Source organism: Microtus oregoni, unplaced genomic scaffold (genome assembly GCF_018167655.1).
Source record: "Microtus oregoni isolate MIOR12 unplaced genomic scaffold, Mior012 000067F_001, whole genome shotgun sequence".
Taxonomy (NCBI): Eukaryota; Metazoa; Chordata; class Mammalia; order Rodentia; family Cricetidae; genus Microtus; species Microtus oregoni.
The window spans coordinates 348,990-367,085 of NW_024543954.1; the positions used below are offsets into that span (position 1 = coordinate 348,990).

General features: G+C 48.5%; 1 protein-coding gene across 9 annotated transcripts in view; it reads left to right on the top strand.

The window, feature by feature from the left end:
- The window catches only part of LOC121440270 (plasma membrane calcium-transporting ATPase 3), a 75,442-nt gene extending 59,581 nt beyond the window's left edge, over positions 1 to 15,861 (top strand). For 2 of the 9 annotated variants that reach the window (XM_041641038.1, XM_041641039.1), the window contains 2 exons: positions 2,040 to 2,193; positions 12,404 to 12,576. In XM_041641038.1, the coding sequence (XP_041496972.1) occupies positions 2,040 to 2,193; positions 12,404 to 12,429 (180 nt within the window). In that variant the 3' untranslated portion in view covers positions 12,430 to 12,576. The other 7 variants (XM_041641037.1, XM_041641036.1, XM_041641043.1 and 4 more) reach the window with 6 other exon arrangements.
- The last annotated feature ends 2,235 nt before the right edge of the window (positions 15,862 to 18,096 follow it).

Genomic DNA, 18,096 nt, shown 5'->3' on the forward strand with positions numbered 1-18,096 from the left:
ACTTCCATGGCTTTTCCAAGTGGGGCTTTATCATTTCAGATTCGTCATGACTCTCAAGAATACTGAACCGGTCACTTTAGCTCAACTTGTTCTATTTGATTCGGAAAACCCGCTTTTAAAAAAAATTAACTAAAGCCTCTGGAAGGCTTTTCAGGTTGTATGTGTTTCCTAGGCAACTGGCCCCAGATTTCTGGATCTTGTGAACCACAAAATTGCTCCCCGGATTTCGGAGGCCTGCACACCATTTTCTGTTGCAAAGTAACTTGATGCCCGCTCTCATGCGTGTTCTATACTAATGTATCCATGCACCAGATGCTAGGGTGCTGCTCCACAATAAAAGAGAGTGCCTCAAACCTGGATCATGTAGCTTTTTGGATGTTCATGACGTGGTCTGTCTTTTTTGCATTCCATTACAAATTGATGAGATTCTTTACCAATGGCTGAGCCCTTGTTCCTGGCCAGCTCTGGGGCCTCTGGTAGGGGGAGGGTGGTGACGGTGATGCTTTCATAGATATGGTTATCCTGCGGGGACATCACAGAAGATATCATGGAGACTGATGCCAAACTGAGGCAGCAAAGGCAGCTTTCCCATCCCTTGTCTTTTCCATCGCCTAGAAACCATGCAGTCCAAAGAAGCAACGCCACAGCCCAGAGTCTGCAACACCACCACATCCACACATCTTCCTTACATGAAATACCCAACCACGTGTACAACATATTCCTCACAGATGCACTCACGGCCTCAAAGCCTGCCTTCTCTAGAGGAAAGGAGTGAGGAAGTGGGTCATACTGGGTGAAAAGCAGCCCTGGGCAGGTTAAATGGAAGGATGGCAAGTCTTTCCTCAGGGGGGCTCAGGTTGAAAGACATTTTGTTTGGAGGAAGGAGTCAACAGTGAAACTGCTTCTTTTGGAGAAGCCCTGTCAGAAAGTCAGAGGAGACTGGAGGCCAGGGAGTTCCCACTGCAGGGCTTGGGATGCCAGACCGTAACAGGTCTTTGGAGTCCAGAAATGCATGTTGGCTTGTCTGCTCGTTTTATTCAATGAACTGCATGATACTTTCCAGAAGTTAGATCCACCATCAAAGCTTCTCTCCACACTGAGGCCGTTCTCCAGGAGAAGGCTGCCAGTGTACCTTGCCTCTGGCCTCCCTGAGTCTAGGCATGTGGTCTCCCAGTGTCACAACTGGATATGGTGGCTCAGCTACAGTTCCTTCAGACCCTACTTCCTATATTTGTCACAGCGTCGTAGTCAAAGACAGAGTCAGAAAATCCAAAGACAATGAGTCAGGAGGCTTCTAGCAGGATTTATTTACAGCGCTCTCCTATGGGTCTCATCTTCCCCTTCGTCTTCTAGAAAGCGCAAAGGGTTGTCCCCCAGTCCTCCAAGCCTCCATGCATGGGGGCTGTAGGAAAATTTCTGACAAAACAAAGCCTCTGATCTTGGAAGCCCCTCTTCTACCTAAGTCTATATTCTGCTGAAATCCGAGTGATTATCAACTCCCCGCCACAGTGGAGCAGGACAGAACAAGAGACCCTCTGCTAAGAGGACCATGAACAAGGGCAGTGATTTCCCAGGGATCCAGGCAAGAGCCTCCAGCCCACAAACTGCTGGAGAATGCTTCTACCTTCTAATAAGAGCATGTCATATCCCTCAGGTGTGTTGGGGCGGAAAAAAGTGTTGAGAACTACCGAAGTAGGATAAGGAAGTGTTGCCAGACACAGGTACTTATTGACGAGTGGCTCTCGATGAGCGAGCGTATCGTGAACGCAAGTGACTACCTACAAAATGTTTGCAGTGTGCTTCCACCGGTGACCTTTCCTTCCCACACTCCTGACCACTAACCATTTGCCCAGCAAAACCCTCTCTCAGTCATGGCTTTGTCAAAAGCATTGTCAGCTTCCAGGAATGGGGCTGACCTAGCTGAGGCTTTGCTGGCCCCATATGTCCCCCGTGTGGCCCCTGCCCTCACCCAGCCCCACCCTGTGTGGTAGCCTGGACCTCCATGCAAGCCAACTTTTATCTCATTTTCTCTCCCACAGATGGAGGTAGTGAGTACCTTCAAGAGAAGCGGGTCATTTCAGGGTGCTGTGCGCCGGCGGTCTTCAGTCCTCAGCCAGCTCCATGACGTAACCAATCTTTCTACCCCTACTCACGTAACTCTCTCTGCCGCCAAGCCCACCAGCGCTGCTGGCAGTGAGTCTTGACTTCCCTTTTCTCTCATAAATGGCACCTGGGGGAAGATAAAGCGTCCCTGACTCTTCCTTCTCTTTTCCAGTCTTGCATTTCTGCTCACCGTGGCTTTTCTGTTCCTTCTTTACTGCCCTGTCCAGTCCTTCCCGCCAGACGGTATCTCTCCAAAGCCATATTCTCTTTATGAAATGACCCCACAGCACTGCCGGGCCTTTCGTCCTTTGCTTTGTTTGGGTTTTGGTTTGCATTTAGTACCCCTGCTACCATTGGTTTTCTTTTCTTGGATTTGTCTGCATGTACCCATGGTTCTTCATGAACTTGGGCTTCTTCCAGTGGTTTCTGGTGTCAGGCTGGGGACTTGCTCCATGTTCTGGGGTGAGTGTCAGGAAAGCATGTGACCCATGGCTACCCTTCTGGGGTAGGTAAAAGCCCACAGTGTGGTATCATTTGCAGCAGAAGAATCCAGCCTATCTCCCTGGAGAAGAAAGTAACAATTTTCAGCATTCTCCTTGAGGTGGCTTCCAAAGGATGCCCCTGTCTCCAGTCCCCAGGTGGCTTAGTGGTGACTGAGAGTGCCTCTGTTGAACAATTCGTGCCTGCCCTGAAGGCCCTGCCCTGAGTCAGGATCTGCTAGAGGAGCCCTGATAACAGGAGCTCAGAGGCCAGACAGGTGCTGTTTTGTATGTTCCCAGGCATCTTGCTCTTTCCAAACAGGCCTCAGTACTGGAGGATCTGAATCCAATCTTGTGCAATCCTCTCTACTCCTTCCTCAGAGAAGCCAGGGCATTTCAATGACAAGTTCCCACCTTGCAATTCACATTTTGAAGAGAACCCTGGGTTGACCTGACTAGATAGAAGCTTCCATAATTGCTCACATCTTTTTATAAAGACAAGGAAGAGGCCACTAAACTGCTGAACCTGTCACCCTACAGTGCCCCAGCAGGAGAGAATGCAGGCAACTACATGGAGGCGGGGTCACTCCTCGGAGGTTGTCTACTTTTGGTAACAAAGTCGGGAGGTTCCAAAAAGTGAACAGTAAACCTTCGAGTATGAGTCCAGGGCCCCTGCTGGGACGGTTTGATGCTAAGTCTTTCCTTTCCTTCCAGTGAGCCCCCTGCAGCTCCCACCAGACGGAAAGCCTTAACTACCTCACCTTTTTCCCATCACAGACTCTTCGGGTTCCTTTCTGCTTGGTTTCTTTCTGTTCTTTTCTTTTATTTATTTATTTATTTTAGGAACTGGTGAGAGGTCCCCAGTGGGAGGTATCCCTCCTCTTCCTTAAGCTCTTCTTTTGGGCTGCTCTGTCTTTTATAGAAAGGATAAGTGTCCCCCAGGAACAACACAGATGTATGTGCTCCACAACCACAGGCCACATGCACCTCCAGCTTGTACACCCCCTGGACTAGCCACCGCGGCCCCAGATATGGCCTGACACATGTCACTGTTGGTCTAGAAAGCAGCCAGTGCTCCTGACATACCTCGATGGGACCAAGAAATATCTCAGGGCTACTTTAGATGCCAACAGGAGGCTCTCTACTAAATCAGTTAAGGACAGACTGGCCCATGGCCTTCCAGCACATGTTGGCCATGCCCACAAGAACCTCCTACACCAATGCCCAGGTGGGCAGCACTAGCTTTCTTCCTCTACACAATATGAAGAGTGGATGTAGGACACACATAGATCTGCTCAGCCCTTCTCTTCCTGCTGACTTCTTTCTTCACTTTCCACCTGTCTGCCTACCCACCTGTCTGTCTGTCTGTGCATCCATCTACCTGTCCACCTATTGCCTCAGGGGAAGAGCAGTTGGCAAGATTCTTCTATGTATGACACTCCAAGCCTCTTCCACAACTCTGGTCTTAGCCCTCACTGGAGCCAGTCAGCCTCGGAGGCCCTGCCTCACCTGTCTCTACTACCTAGGGTGAGGCCTACTGCCTCTTCAGCCCCCATTTCTCCTATTTCCTCCTTAAATGTGGTCTTTATTTTCTTCCTTGGCCCATAGTACCTTGCTTCTTTCCCTCCTTCCTTCCATGGTCATCTGTTACCCCCTTCCAGACTTCTGATTCCACCAGTGCCTGGTAAGCACAGCGGGAGAGACACTCCCCTCCTGCTGATCATGAGCCATTCCAGGGAAACCTAAGCAGAGGTGAGAGCTCAGTGTCAGGGTCTTCTAAGGAGGGAGCTGGCAACTCCAAACAGGACATGGTTTGCTTCTGGAAGCCACTGGTTCAAATTTATAGTTGCCCCACATCAGTTCCAGCTAGAGCTCAGAGCCTCACTTCTGAATTCTGAGGGCTTTCACAAATCCCGCACCCAACACCCTCACAAACTAGGAGAGGACCTCACAAACTAGGAGAGGACCCTACTCAGGACCCCAGAGGCAGGCAGGCCTGGCAGAGTGGCCACTAGCTCACCTTCCCCCTTTCCTTGGAACTCTTCAGAGGACCAAATCTGCTTGAAAGTAAAGCAGGGTAAAGGTCATGATGGAGCTCCCCTGAACAACGTGCAACATTGGGCAAGGTGTTTTGACCACAGCTGCCCCAGCTGTCCTGACTAGCCCTAGAATTTCCCCATATATGAGGAATTTTCTATCCTCTTTACTTGATCTAGGCTGTATTGCCTTTCACCCCTCAGAGTCCAGAGGCCTGTGACTCTTGGGTACTGGATAAGCTTCCTGTTCAAAGGTATTCCCACTAAGAGCCTCGGGCTTTCTAGGGATAAAGCCACTCATCGTGTGCGCTGGGGCCAATTCAAGAGTGGCCAGATGGAGAAGTGACCAGAATCCTTTGGACTCAATATGCTCTTCTCATCTTTTCTAATGCCTCACTCTGTGTGTGTTCTCTCTCTCTCTGTCTCTGTCTGTCTGTCTCTCTGTCTGTCTCTCTCTGTCTCTGTCTGTCTCTCTCTGTCTCCCTCTGTGTCTGTCTCCCTGTCTGTCTGTCTGTCTGTCTGTCTTTCCCGCTGCTGCTTCTGGCCACAAGAGTCTCTCCACATTCCCACATTCCCCTTGTACAGTCTGAACTGGCCATGACCTCCTCACTCCTAACTCCAGAATGGCCTGTGCAACTTCTACCCTACTCAGCTATTTTTCCTCCCTTGCCTGGCCTCAAGGCCGTCCCTATCACAGCCATTTCATTCATAATCCTCTGGGTCCAGGGCGTATTGTCTTCCCCCTCATGGCTGCTACCTCATTTCTTGTGACCTGGGCCATTATCTGGTCAGCCTGTCTGGGATGGTTCAGGAAACGATGAGGCTGTGAAATCCTGTTTGCTGTGGGTTTCCATCATGCCCCTTCTCACACCAGCCACACACTCACACACTAAGGCTGCAGAACTTCATTCTCCTAATGAATGTCAAGAACCTCAAAAGGGAAGTCAGAGAGGGGTTTATGCAGTCATCCAGCTTTGCTAGCAAGCAACAAAAACAAGGCGCTAAGTATCTCCCTTCTAATGGGAACAGAAGGAGCATGATCTTTGGAAATGCAAGCCTGGATCCTGGCATCACTGAAGCCTCTCTGTGGGCTCCAATGCCCAAGAGTTCTTTTGTGTCTCTTTCCCATGGGAACACAGAGACATACCTTTGACCCTCTTCTGCCAAATACCAAACTCTTTTCCCCATCAGCTCACCCTGGGGACCCTCTCATTCCAACCAGCAGCCAATTCCAGCCCATCCTTCGGGTAGCAGCACTGGGCCTCTATACTCGAATGTTTACTGTCTCAGTAGTTTGAGATAAGATACCTTCTGACGCAGGACAGCAAAGATTTGAGCACCATATCGCCAGAGGGGCTTCTTCCAGGTTCTGATGAAGAATTTGGAAACCGATAACAGCAGTTGCTTCATTTTAAATGGTTTTCGCAACATGGAAACCTTTCACCCATTGGGGGAAGGGAACTAAAACCAGCCAGGTAAGCCCCTGCAGCTTTGCTTTGACATAAACTTCCAGAGCCCAGGAAGGCATGCTTTTCACTCTCACACACCCAACAAGGAAGGAGCTGGCAAATCGTTTTAAGTTTGCATCATTTTCAAGAAATGAGTTAATGCTGAGCCAAATCACCCCACTTACGTTTTCTGGGAGAGTTTATTGGCATTTTTTGTAGCTATTTGAAAGTGTGCACACTGGATCCACACTAGGAAAGTTATCAATTAGTTCTCTAGTTGGGGTCCTGTCCTACTCTTTCTGGAAATAGAGGCTAAACCCCATGGAGAACAAGCTTCCAGGAAATTACTAAAGCACACGACAAAATGTAGCATGGACATAGGCCTGGCCCAGGAAATCGGGCTTCTGAGGCCCTGTAGGTAGGTGCTGTGAGGACTGCCGCATGGCCAGCAGCTGGGAGCTTGTGGAATTTCTTCTAGCCCCACCTTCTCTGTCCACCCATACTCCACTCTGCCACCATAGCTGCCCTTGGCTACTGAAAGGGCAAGGCAATAGGTAGGGCTTTCTCCTGTGTTTTCTGTGGCCTGACTATGTGTTTGGGCCAGGCTGCTGCTGTCAGGAGCCAGGCTAGTTCTCATGTCCTGGGCAGTTAGTGCAGAACAGTTAAAGGGACTTAAAAAACTAGCCAGTTTCTCCTCAGTTTCCACCCTTACTGGGCCAGAATGTCAGGGCACCTGACAGGTCCCTTTTCTCAAGGAGGTGTTGGACCAGTAGTTGTAAAGAGCAATGAAAGGTGAGGAATGAGCCAGACAGAAGAGTGTGGACCCCATGAGCCTTAGCAGCTGAGACCAAGCAGAAAACATGGGCAAGCCTCCTGGGGACCCTACAGCCTCTGGCAACAGTGGCCAGGTTGAAATTCTCTCTGGCCAAAAAATTGGAAAGAAGGGGGGGAAAGGTGTGCCAGGCATTTTCTACTGTTGCTTTTGCCATTAGGATTCAGGAGCCTTTGCTTTTTTTTTCCTCTCCGTTTTTTTTTTTCATTCTTTTTACTGGGATGAGCCTTCCCTCAAGTCCCTCACTCTTGCTCCATCCTACACCCACAGCCTACCCTCCACATGGAAACCCCAACGCAGACACACACATACACACAGAGAGAGACATCACAGACATACACATACACACACAAACATACACACACGCACACACGAAAGCTTAGGCACGAACATATGTAACCCAAGAGGGCTTGAAGATCCCATCCCTCAGAACATCCTCAATTCCTTCCCACTACAGCTTGTGAGCTGGGGCTTGGTCTGCAGCATCTCCACCAGGCTTATGCCAAGTTATCAGCCTTTACTCTGCATGCCCTGCTGTCTGGGCCACATAGAGAGGAGACACTGTGAGTCTCCTCTGGGCAGCAATTGGAGTGATCAGCAAAGGGAATGAATGTAGATAGCCATGGGCCTACTAGGAGAAGTGAGCAGACCACTCAGAGCATTAGGGGTGCTCTGCTAGGTTCTAGGTTACCCAGGATAGACACTGAATTTGGTATGGAGAGAGAAACGGCAGTTGTAGTGGGTCTGGGAGAAACTATGTTGGATCTAGAGTTTGGGAGTTGGCAGGTGTTGGGGTTGGGAACCTTAGGTGTTCTAGATAGCTTCAGCTAGCTGGCTACGGTCAAGTGGGTAGAGAGCTTTGGAGGGGTGATGCTATACCATAGGAGACAGAGGCAAGGATGGACCAGATATTCCATACCCTCTAACTATATGCTTAGCAGGAGCAGTTCATGGGATAGTGCGGCCACCATTGAACGCTACAGAAAAAGTAGCTAACCACTCTTAGGAGGAGTAGTTAGCTTCCACTATAGAGAAAACAGACGAGAAAATAGCTATTGTTACTGATTGGGTGCTGGGGGAACAGGGCAGAGCTTACTGAAAAGGTGGGGAGGGAGCCCTGAGGCTCACTGAGGAAGAATCTTTGTGGTAGATCACACAGACAATACCCTGTGAGAGGAACCTGTCAGGAGCTAGAGATGAAATGAGAGAGCCCAAGGCAGGCCCTTGGTTGGGGTTACAGGTCTTCTTCTTTGGGAGATGCAGCTAGTAATTCCCTTGCATTGGAAACCATTGACTAGCTGCCATGTGAAGGAGAGACTGTGAGGTAACATAAGGGTAGCAAGGAGACTACATAAAAGTTCCTACAGCATCCAGCTTGAACCTGGTGTTGTGGCACTGGTGGTGATGTGTGTGTGAAGTGGGAGATTCTGGATGTCACTTGAAGGGAGGGAGTGGTGGGATTGTCAAGGGCTAAGAACATGTAAGGGAATGAGATAGGACTCAGACAGCCGCATTTGGAGCTGAGAGAGCAAACAGAAGCTGTTGGTAGGTAGGAGCACCCGGGCTGAAGGAAGCAGCTCCTGAATATTAGGGAAGGGTCTAGGGAAAAGTGGCTAAGAAGGAGTTCAGGGGAGGTGGAAGGAGCACCAAGTACTTCACTTGGTTAGGGATGGCATTACAAAAAAAAGTATCAAAAGTCTTCTTGGGATGGGTTTCACAAGTGGGGCAGCAGCTGAATGGGACTGTGGAAGTGGGGTGGGAACAAGTAAATCATGGTCAATAGGCTAGTGAGGACAGCACCTCAACCAGGTGCTGAGAAGAAATTGGAGACTCCCCTGCCAGACCAACTTGATTCCCTTGTTTCTCCCAGAAGCCTCAGTCATAGTCTAGGCTTTATCTTTCCTAGAGACATCTTTTATGTAAAATTATCTTGTAGAGCTGGATCTAGTGGTACATGCCTGTCATTGCAGCACTGAGCAGTGCTGAACAGGAGATCCGGAGTTTGAAACCAGCCTGGTCTGTATGGTGAAACCCTGTCTCAAACAAACAAATAATGCCTTATCCTACAGGTAAATGGATTGTAAATTAAAGTTCAATGATTTCCACCCCCAGTCAGCACCCAGGCCAGTTCCATCACTTACAAGAATACTTGAAGTCGGGTAGGGAAATGACAGGGTCTGACTCAGTGCCCAGAAAGCCTGGAAGTATCATCTGGACATGGGACATTGCAGGCCACCATAGGGTCATCAGACCCTTAGCCAGAAGATGTGTGTCCGCCACAGAGGCAGGATGGAGGCCCTAGACAAACAAGGTCATCAATCTTCAGGCAGCACATGGAGGCTGTAGTGGAGGAGGAGGAGAACTCTGGTGAGATGTTTTGGGGTTGGTCCTATTGGACAAGCTGACAGTGAAGTGTTTAGAGAAGATGGGCCAGGAGCTGGCGAGGATGGGAGACTGAGAGTTCCAGTGTTAGAGAACAGCGACACCTGGGAGCAGTGGGAGTGGGCTAGGAAACGGGGCCTGGCTAGATGTGGTACTCAAAGCATTGATGGCATCTAGGTGGTCTGATGTGCCTTGAGGGTGTTGAAGGTCCCGGGAAAGAGTAGAGGTAGAGGATCTTTGGGAGTAGCGCCCTGAGAAACCCAGGCATGAGGCTGAAGAGAGGCCAGGGCAGTCTGTGAGCTGGGGCATATCATGGGCTCAACCCAGCCTTGGCTGCAGGTTAGCCAGAGACACCAAACTCTGTGTCTGAAAGAAGAAATCCCAAGGTCTTGGAGATACCTTCAGGCACCTGGCACAAGCCGTGCCTTCCAGAACAGGCCACTCTTCCGGGCAGTTGCTGCTTTGCCTGGACTACTCTCCCAGGAGGTACCTGTGCCCTGCAGCCTTTAGCTGAGAATACTCCCAGTCATAAGATCAACAGCAAACCAGTTTGTTCTAGCCCTAGATTTCAATGCAGGGAAGAAAGGAGCTGGAGAAAAAGCTGACTCACTCTCAAATGTTGCCCTCAAGATGACTCAAAACAGTGGAGTGGGTGGCCCTCTGTATGCATGTGATCCCCAGGTGTTGGTACATTGGGCACTCTGTGCCTGGATCTGGCAGCAGGAGGAAGGCAGAGCAGCAGTAGCTGCAAGAGGCAAGGACAGCATACGAGGGTTGCCTTGTGGCCAGGGCTTCTCTCTTCAGGGAAAGACTTTGGAGCTGAGCCAGGTACAGTTGAGACCCATGAATAGGCCTGGTCATGTGAAGTCCAGTTGAGGAGAATGTTATGGCCAGTCACCTGGGCATTGCTGGAAGACTTAACAGAGTCAAGGGCAACAATGTGAAGCTCATTCTCTCTTTTGTGGCATAATGGTATGGCTGACAGCTAGAGTTAGGTGACGTCCCCCACACCAACATTCCAGTCTTGCCCTAGAAAAGCTAATTAATGAAGCAACACTGGCATTAGATACAAAAGGTGAATTATTTTTTCCTCATTAAAATTGGTGATGGTTTTCCATTTCTATGTTAACCCTATATAAGCAACCAGTCTGAAAATAGTGGCCTGAGGTACGGCTATCCATCCACAGTCTGACAGAAAAAAATCCTAACTGGACCTCAAATGTGCATTTAGAAAACCCCAGTTCTCTAGAGCCTTTGGCTCACTTCTTTGCATTCCATAAACTGTGAGGTTTGCCTCATTTAAAGTGATTTAGTAGCACTGCGCTTGACCTGGTTGAATTTTCAGGCCTACAGTCCTGACTGGAGGCCTGAAAGGGACTCATTGTAGCCCAGATGATTCATTGTCAACTGTTCCTATAAAGGACCAACAAGTAAACATATTTAGCTTTTCAGGCCAGGTCTCTGTTACAACTGCACAACCCTGCCCTTGTAGTGTGAAAGCAGCCACAGACGGGATGCAGATGAATGGGCATGGCAGCTCGCCAATAAACTTTATTTACAAAACCAGAAGAGGTCCAGGGTTCGTTTACCTTTTGGCCAGAGTTTACAGATACGTTACCTAAACCATGGAAACCAAATCCTAGCTCCTTGGAATGCCGTAGAATGTCTCACACAGGGAGAGAATGACTGAAGCTGGGGAGCACAGTTCTCCTCCTGGGGAACCCACAGTCCTTCCACTGGCCTCTACACTACCTGGAGGCCAGCAGGGCTGGCTTTGTCGTTGCAGTGGGACCAGCTGATGTGGGCGGCAGTGCTGGCACTGGCTTGTGTGAGGTCTAGCAGAGGGCTATTCATTGGCCTCTGGTTCTAGAAGCAGGAAGGAGCCCAGCATCTGGGGCCAGGGAAACATCAGAGAGGCAGCTGTTCTGTGGCTTGAAAGGATGAGACTGGAGTCAGTGTGTGAGTGGCCATGGAAAAGCCAGAGAAGGGAGAGGCTGATTCTCAGGCAAGTTCTAAAGCCTTGTCCTACAAGAGATGCAGGAGACTGGAGGGGATGCAAGCTTGGCTCTGAGCACATGGCCACAGTGGTGGGGAGGCCAAGTATTGTGGGAAGCACTTCCTTGCAGAGTGTAATGCTGATGTGAACTGAAAACAGCAGTGGGGTGGACGAGGAGCATTGGCAAGGCACAGGGCTGTCTGAACAGAAGCTCAGTGAGGAGAAAAAGGAGAGAGGTGGTTTGGGGGAAGAAGGGCCAGAAAGGTAGATCGCAAAAGGCTGCTGAAAGCACCAAGTATCTAATGAGACCCGATGAGACACATGTAACTAGGACCAAGAGGATAACTGATAGACCAAGACAGCTGCATAGGAACAGGCTTGGTACGTGCAAATTCAAGTGTGGCCATTTGTAGTCTTGGCCTCCAGGTAAGGGCCAGTGGACTCTAGGGCCCAGAGCTCTACCATATCCCTAGATAGCTTCCAGCACTGTACAGAGATATGAACAGGGAGGAAGCGTAACTGGGACAGTCCAGAGCTTTGGGACAAAGGAGAAGCAGAGGAAGCACAGCTGCTCAAATGAAAGAGGGCCAGGCAGAAACAATGTCAGGGAGACTTGAAAAGTTTTCAAAAATGGTAGTTCAAGTGTATGGTGTGCCCCTTAGGAAGGACTAAGATGAATGTGCAGAAGTGGCCACTGGCACACTCTTTGGAGAATCTCAGTATATTTGTCTTCTACCAAATTGGAGTTCAAATTGAGCAAAGACCTCAGGTGCCACCTAAACCATTCCTGTTCTCAGGGCAAGGACCAGGAAGGTAGCATGCATCAGCCTATTGTTCCAGATATCTACCTATGTCAGAATGTTTTCAACACCAAGGCCCAGATCTGTAAACCCTTGCCACAGTCTAGCAAAGCAACTCCATTCCCTACAAGTTCCCCAGTGTGTGAACATTCATCATGCAATGTGCCAGCCTCTGATGTGGGCACAACTTTCCAGCATCAGCTACCCATTGACTGTCTCCTGTCCTTTCCTCTCCCTCCCTTCTCCTTCCCCTCTCCTCTCCTTTCTCTGCCCTTCCTCACCCTTTCCATCTCCCATGTGGGTTCTGCCCCTCCCCCTTGACTTCAGATCCGGGTGGTGAAAGCATTCCGTAGCTCACTTTATGAAGGCCTTGAGAAACCGGAATCCAAGAGCTGCATCCATAACTTCATGGCAACGCCCGAGTTTCTGATCAATGACTACACCCACAACATCCCGCTCATCGATGACACAGATGTGGATGAGAACGAAGAGCACCTGAGGGCCCCGCCTCCCACACCCCCTAACCAGAACAACAACGCCATAGACAGCGGCATCTACCTGACCATGCATGCCACCAAGTCAGCTACCTCTTCAGCATTCTCTTCCAGGCCCGGGAGCCCACTCCACAGCATGGAGACGTCCCTCTAACCAGAACTTCTGTTATCACACATGTATACACACACATGCACACACATACATACATACACGCAGTCACACATGGACACACATGTGCATGTACACACAGAGAGGGGAGTCGTGCACCTGCCAAAAAGAGAAAACATGCTAAAGAGGCTAAAGACTTTTCTTATGTGGTATTTGCAAGAAGCCAATTGCATTCAATAAGGGCACAACCCACTAGGCTTCTCACCAGACTTCCAGGAGGTGGAGGAAGAAGGAAAAAGGAGAAGAGGAAGTTCTTCACCCAACGTGAAGGAAAAAAAGGAGAGCATGAGACAAAATGCGCTTTCCACCTTTTTTTCTACTGATGCTTCTTTTTTAACAAACACTAGTTCCGCCATGTTTTCAGCATTTGAGCTGTGCAGCGTGGTAGGGGCTAGCTGAGCTTGTTTGAAGCTTTGCTGCACCCATATTAAAAAAAAAAAAAAAAAGTATACCAAAACCAAGGAGGTCATTGTGCAGACAGGCCACCGGAGGGAGCCACCTGCAAAGGTACCTTCTACTGCAAAGCACACTAGACCCATCTGCAGACCGCATGTGTGTGTGTCTATATGTATGTGTGTCTGTATGCATATACATATATATGGCAAATGCATATTTAAAGAATAAGGAACTATTTATCGGCATGATATTTCCATTCCTCTCACCAGGCCTTCTCCTTTTGAAGTTTCATTTTTTGGATGTAGCAAGGCTCTTTTCAGGGAATGAGACTGCAAGAACATCCTCTCGGTACTGGACTTCCCTCCCCAAGCCCCTGACCTGAGGATCTCCATGCCTGACCCTGCCAAGATTCCAGAGGAGGCAGTCTGGGGAGCGTTGTGCAAGACCTAGAGGCCTTGCACTTAGAACCTTTGCACTTTGAGACCTCTGCTTGTAGAGGAAAAAGACTTTTCAATGGCATTTTTTTAAAAAGAAAAATACCAAAGTATTGATGACAGTGGTCCCCTCCAGTACAAAGCAAATCAAGTTTTGGTTTTGGCTTCCTTCCACTTCATTTCCGACACCTTCGTTTTTGCTGGTGGCTTTCTTTGTCCAACTTTGAAAGCATGAAGAACCCTAGGAGTAAGGTGATAGAGCAGAGACAGACAGCAGGCCTAACCTCTACGGAGGCCACCTGAGAAAGAAGGGTCACCAAAATCAAGATGCCAACTGTGAGGACAGTCCAGGTTCATCTCTGTCATTCCTCTCGATTTGCACTTTGTGCTTTGGCAAATGGCAGGGACCACCTCTGCCAGGGCATGGGCGTGCTACCCACCAAAGCATGCTTCCAACCCCGGTCTTCTTGCCCATGGGGTAAATACAACCCAGAGGGCAACACTATAGAAACATGGCCTCTTGGAAAAATGGCCTCCATCACTGTTGCCGTTTTTTTTTTTTTTTCTGTCTGGGCCTATGGGGGCTGAGCACAGGGTTCGCAGGGCTTGGTCCCACCTAGGCAGGCAAGGCTAAAGCAAGGTCTGGGCTCCAGGAGCCTGCCCCATCACTGTAGTCCCCCACTGTGCCAAGCCTGCTTTCCTAGAAAGAGCGCCAGCCTGGGGGAAGAAGGCAGAGGAGAGGGGTCTAATGCCTGCTGCCCTGCAGGGAAACCCACGCTAATGAGTCTCTTCCTAGTGGTAACCTGCCCCTCCCTTGTGCTCTTCGGCCCTGAATCCGGACACCCACAATGACATCCTGCCCTTGAGGGTCCTTCACCTTGTGAACTCATGGCTTCCTGAACTTCTCAGGAAGATGTCTAGAATCTCACTCCACTCCCACACAAGCCTGTCACTTGGGCCTGAGGTTTTGTGCCAGGAGACAGATGTAAGCTTAGAGATGGAGGGGTAAGGACAGGCACCCTCAGGAGCTGCATTTGCTCCACTCCCATCCCACGCCACCCCACAGAAAGCTTGTCTCAGCTCCTGGGCATCCACACAAAGTCAAATGAAAATGTGCTTTGTCCTCACTGGTCACACCAATGCCATGTCATCCCCTGAGCAGGAGTAGCCACATCTCGGGCAAAAGAATTTCAGTTACAAGAGAAACTCCACTTTAAAATGCCAGCTACAGATCACTTAAAGCCATCCCTTTTTTATAAAGGGCATATTGAGAATGTTTCCCATTTGTAAATTGTTCCCTGATGTCCTCGTTTAAACCACCACAACAAAAAGGCAACTTGGCTTGCTGAGGGTCTTTGTGTTCTTCAACAAGAAATCGAAATGTGGAGTATTGCGGTTGAAGTGGGTCAGCTGTGCCCAGCTATGCTCATGAGCTTCTTGCCATCCTCTGTTATAGACACACAGATAGAGCAAATGGCCACTATATATTTAAAAACCAACCCTCAATGCTGCTGTCTAAAGTTGCCTGATGTCAGTGTCGACTGTGTGATACCCAGGCTGCCTTTGTGCTGAGCTGTGGGGTTCATTCGTTCTGGGTCTTGTACAGTCTTCAGGCCGAAGAGACCTGTCTCACTGGAAGCTTCTCTTTATAAAGCATTATACTATATGGAATGGCTTAGTCAACTGTGTTCAGTTCATAAATATGTTTTACATTTTTATCTGCCTGTTATAAAAATGAACAAAATATCTTAATGAGAAAGACCACAGATGTATAATAAAGTCTGTAGTTGAATTTCTTAATTTAAAGAATAGACCAAAATTTCTGTGTATAAAAGAAAATGAAAGGCTCCTACAATCTTGGTCTGGGTCACATGTGTGATTTATTATTTGTCAACTTCCCATGTGGAACCAAACAAAAGGTACCTGTATGTCACTGAACCAAGGTGGGAGAAGCCACAGGCGTGGCCTCTCTTGTGGACTGCTGCCCTGCTGACTTCTATGGCAAGAAGGAACACTGGCTCCGTGGGCAAAAGGTGCCCCACCTGTGGCGCCTCCCACTGACTGATTTCACCAGGTAAAGCCTGCTGTGACTATCCAGGTCAGTGTCCTTGGATGGGTCAATGGGAGAATTCAGAACTTTTTTACCTTTCCAAACGTTAACTCCATGCCATTTCCCTCCAACTTTCCACTCCTCCTCCCCAGTCCCCTCTTCCTTTGTCTGTCAGCAATGCTTGGACTACTCCCATCTTTTAGGTATTGTGAATAATACTACTGTGAACCTGCGTGCACAAATTGCTCTTTGAGATCCTGGTTTCCTTTGGGAAGTAATATATACCCAGCCACAAGATTGTGGGATCTCATGGTAATTGTTTTTAGTGTGTGTATACATGTGCACAAGTGTGTGCATGTGTGTAAGGGTGTGAGTGGCCACAAATGTGCGTACATGCATGTATTTGTGTAAGGTGGAGACCAAAGGAGAATCTCCAGTGTCATTCCTCAGGTACTGCTCATCCTGTTTTCTGTGACGGGATCTCTCGTTGGTCTAGAACTCACCAATTAGGCTAGTCTGGCTGGCCAACAAACCCCAGGGACCCTCCTGTCTCTACTTTCTTACTACTGGGATTATAAGCACCTAGATTTTTTTAAAACAAGGATTATGGAGAACAAACTCAGGTCCCCATTCTTGCAAGGCAAGATCTTTACCAACTGAGCCAGTTCATCAGCCCAACTTTAACTTTTGAAGGTCCCATCAGACTTTTTATCCAGCATCTGCGCACTTTACATCCTCATCACTAGCGTACCTGTGTTCTCATCATTGACTTCTTGTTTGTCCTAAAGCCTCAAAAGCAAAGCCCATTTCATATTTACTAACTCTTAGTGCCTCTCTCCTACCGTCTCCAGATCCCTCTGAATGCCTTTGTGTAGACATCCATGCTCTGTGGCACTCCCTTTGAGCCCATAAGAGCCCCCAGTTCTGTGGTTAGGCCTTGCAAATGAACACCATGGTCACAACACTATGAGTCCCTTCCACAGCACTCTGCACATTGTCCTCAGCTTATCTTCATGATATTTCTTTTATTTTCTTCAAGGTTTTTTTCTATTGATGTGGATAGATATGTGTATGTGCATGTGTGTGCAATGTCTGTGGGGGCCAGAAGAAGTCAGCAGATCCCCTGGAGCTGGAGTTAACAGGCAGTTGGGAACTTCAGTCTGGTTCTCTGGAGGAGCAACAAGTTCTCTCAACCACTGAACCATCTCTCGGGCCTACCTCATGGTATTTCTATTTATCTGGTGCACACAGTGTCCTTTTAGATTTGTTAGCACCAGAGGACAGTTTTCCAGGGCAAGCGCCAACAAGAAGTAGCCTGTTTCCAAAGATCCCTTAAGCCTCTGCTTCCATAGCAAAAGGCAAGCAGCACAGCTTGAGTAAGAAGACTAAGAAAGTCTAGACAAGACATATTCTCTATCAACACTACTGGCTCCACATGAAGAGATAAGACATGATGCTGCCCATAAAGCTCCTCAGTCAAATGTCTGGGAGCAACAACACATCACAGCAGTGGAGCCTGGGGAATTAGGGAAAGGTCTGTGTGTCTTGAAGCTGTTTTGGCAGACTTCCCCACACTGGTCAAGGAAAAAAAAAACAAGAGAAATGTAGTCTCTCACAGTTCTAGATGCCCAAAGTCCAAAATCAAGACAATAGCAAGGCCAACATCCCTCCGAAGATCCTGAGAATGTGTTCCAGACCTTTCTTTTATTTTCTGGTGCTACCCATCTAGGTATTATTTGACTGGTAGACCCTTCCTTCTGTCGTCATACAGCTCTGTCGTGTACATATCTGCCCCTGTCTCTTCTCTTCCAAGGGTAGTAGTTTGTGGAACTTACTATAGTGGTCTCACTTAGCGTACTTACAAATAGATCAGAACTCACTATAGTGGCCTCACTTAGCTTACTTACGAATGGATCAGAATTCACTATAGTGGCTTCACTGAGTTTGATTACAAATGCGAAAAGCTCTTTCTAAATAAGGCTATCCTTACAGATTTCAGTGTGAGAACATGGACAGATCCTTTGAGAAACACAACTCAGAGCACCATAGTCAGGAAGAAAGGGGCCAAGCGATTCCCAGGACCTGGTTGCCCTCCTCCTCATTCCATTGGGTTCATGGGCTAACTGAGACTCAGCCACTTATCACTATGCTCTAAGATATGCTCTGTACCACAAGATCCTGGAATCTTCAGGCTCTAGAATATCTTATCTCAGTCTGTCATTGCTGACCCTTTAAACCTAAAATAAAGGAGATGGAAGGCTGAAATTCTTTAATCTCCACCATTTTGTTTACAAAAGCCTTCGTAACAAGAAGTAAAAAAATAAAATCCAAAAGACCCAGAGTACAACAATGTCTTTACTTTTATGATGCCTAGAAACAAGGCCTTATCCTCAGTGTCCCACGGGCCAAGTGACAAGCACTGAGCTGATAGGCCCAGAAGGCAGCACACCATTAACCCCAAGTAAGGCCGGCAAGAG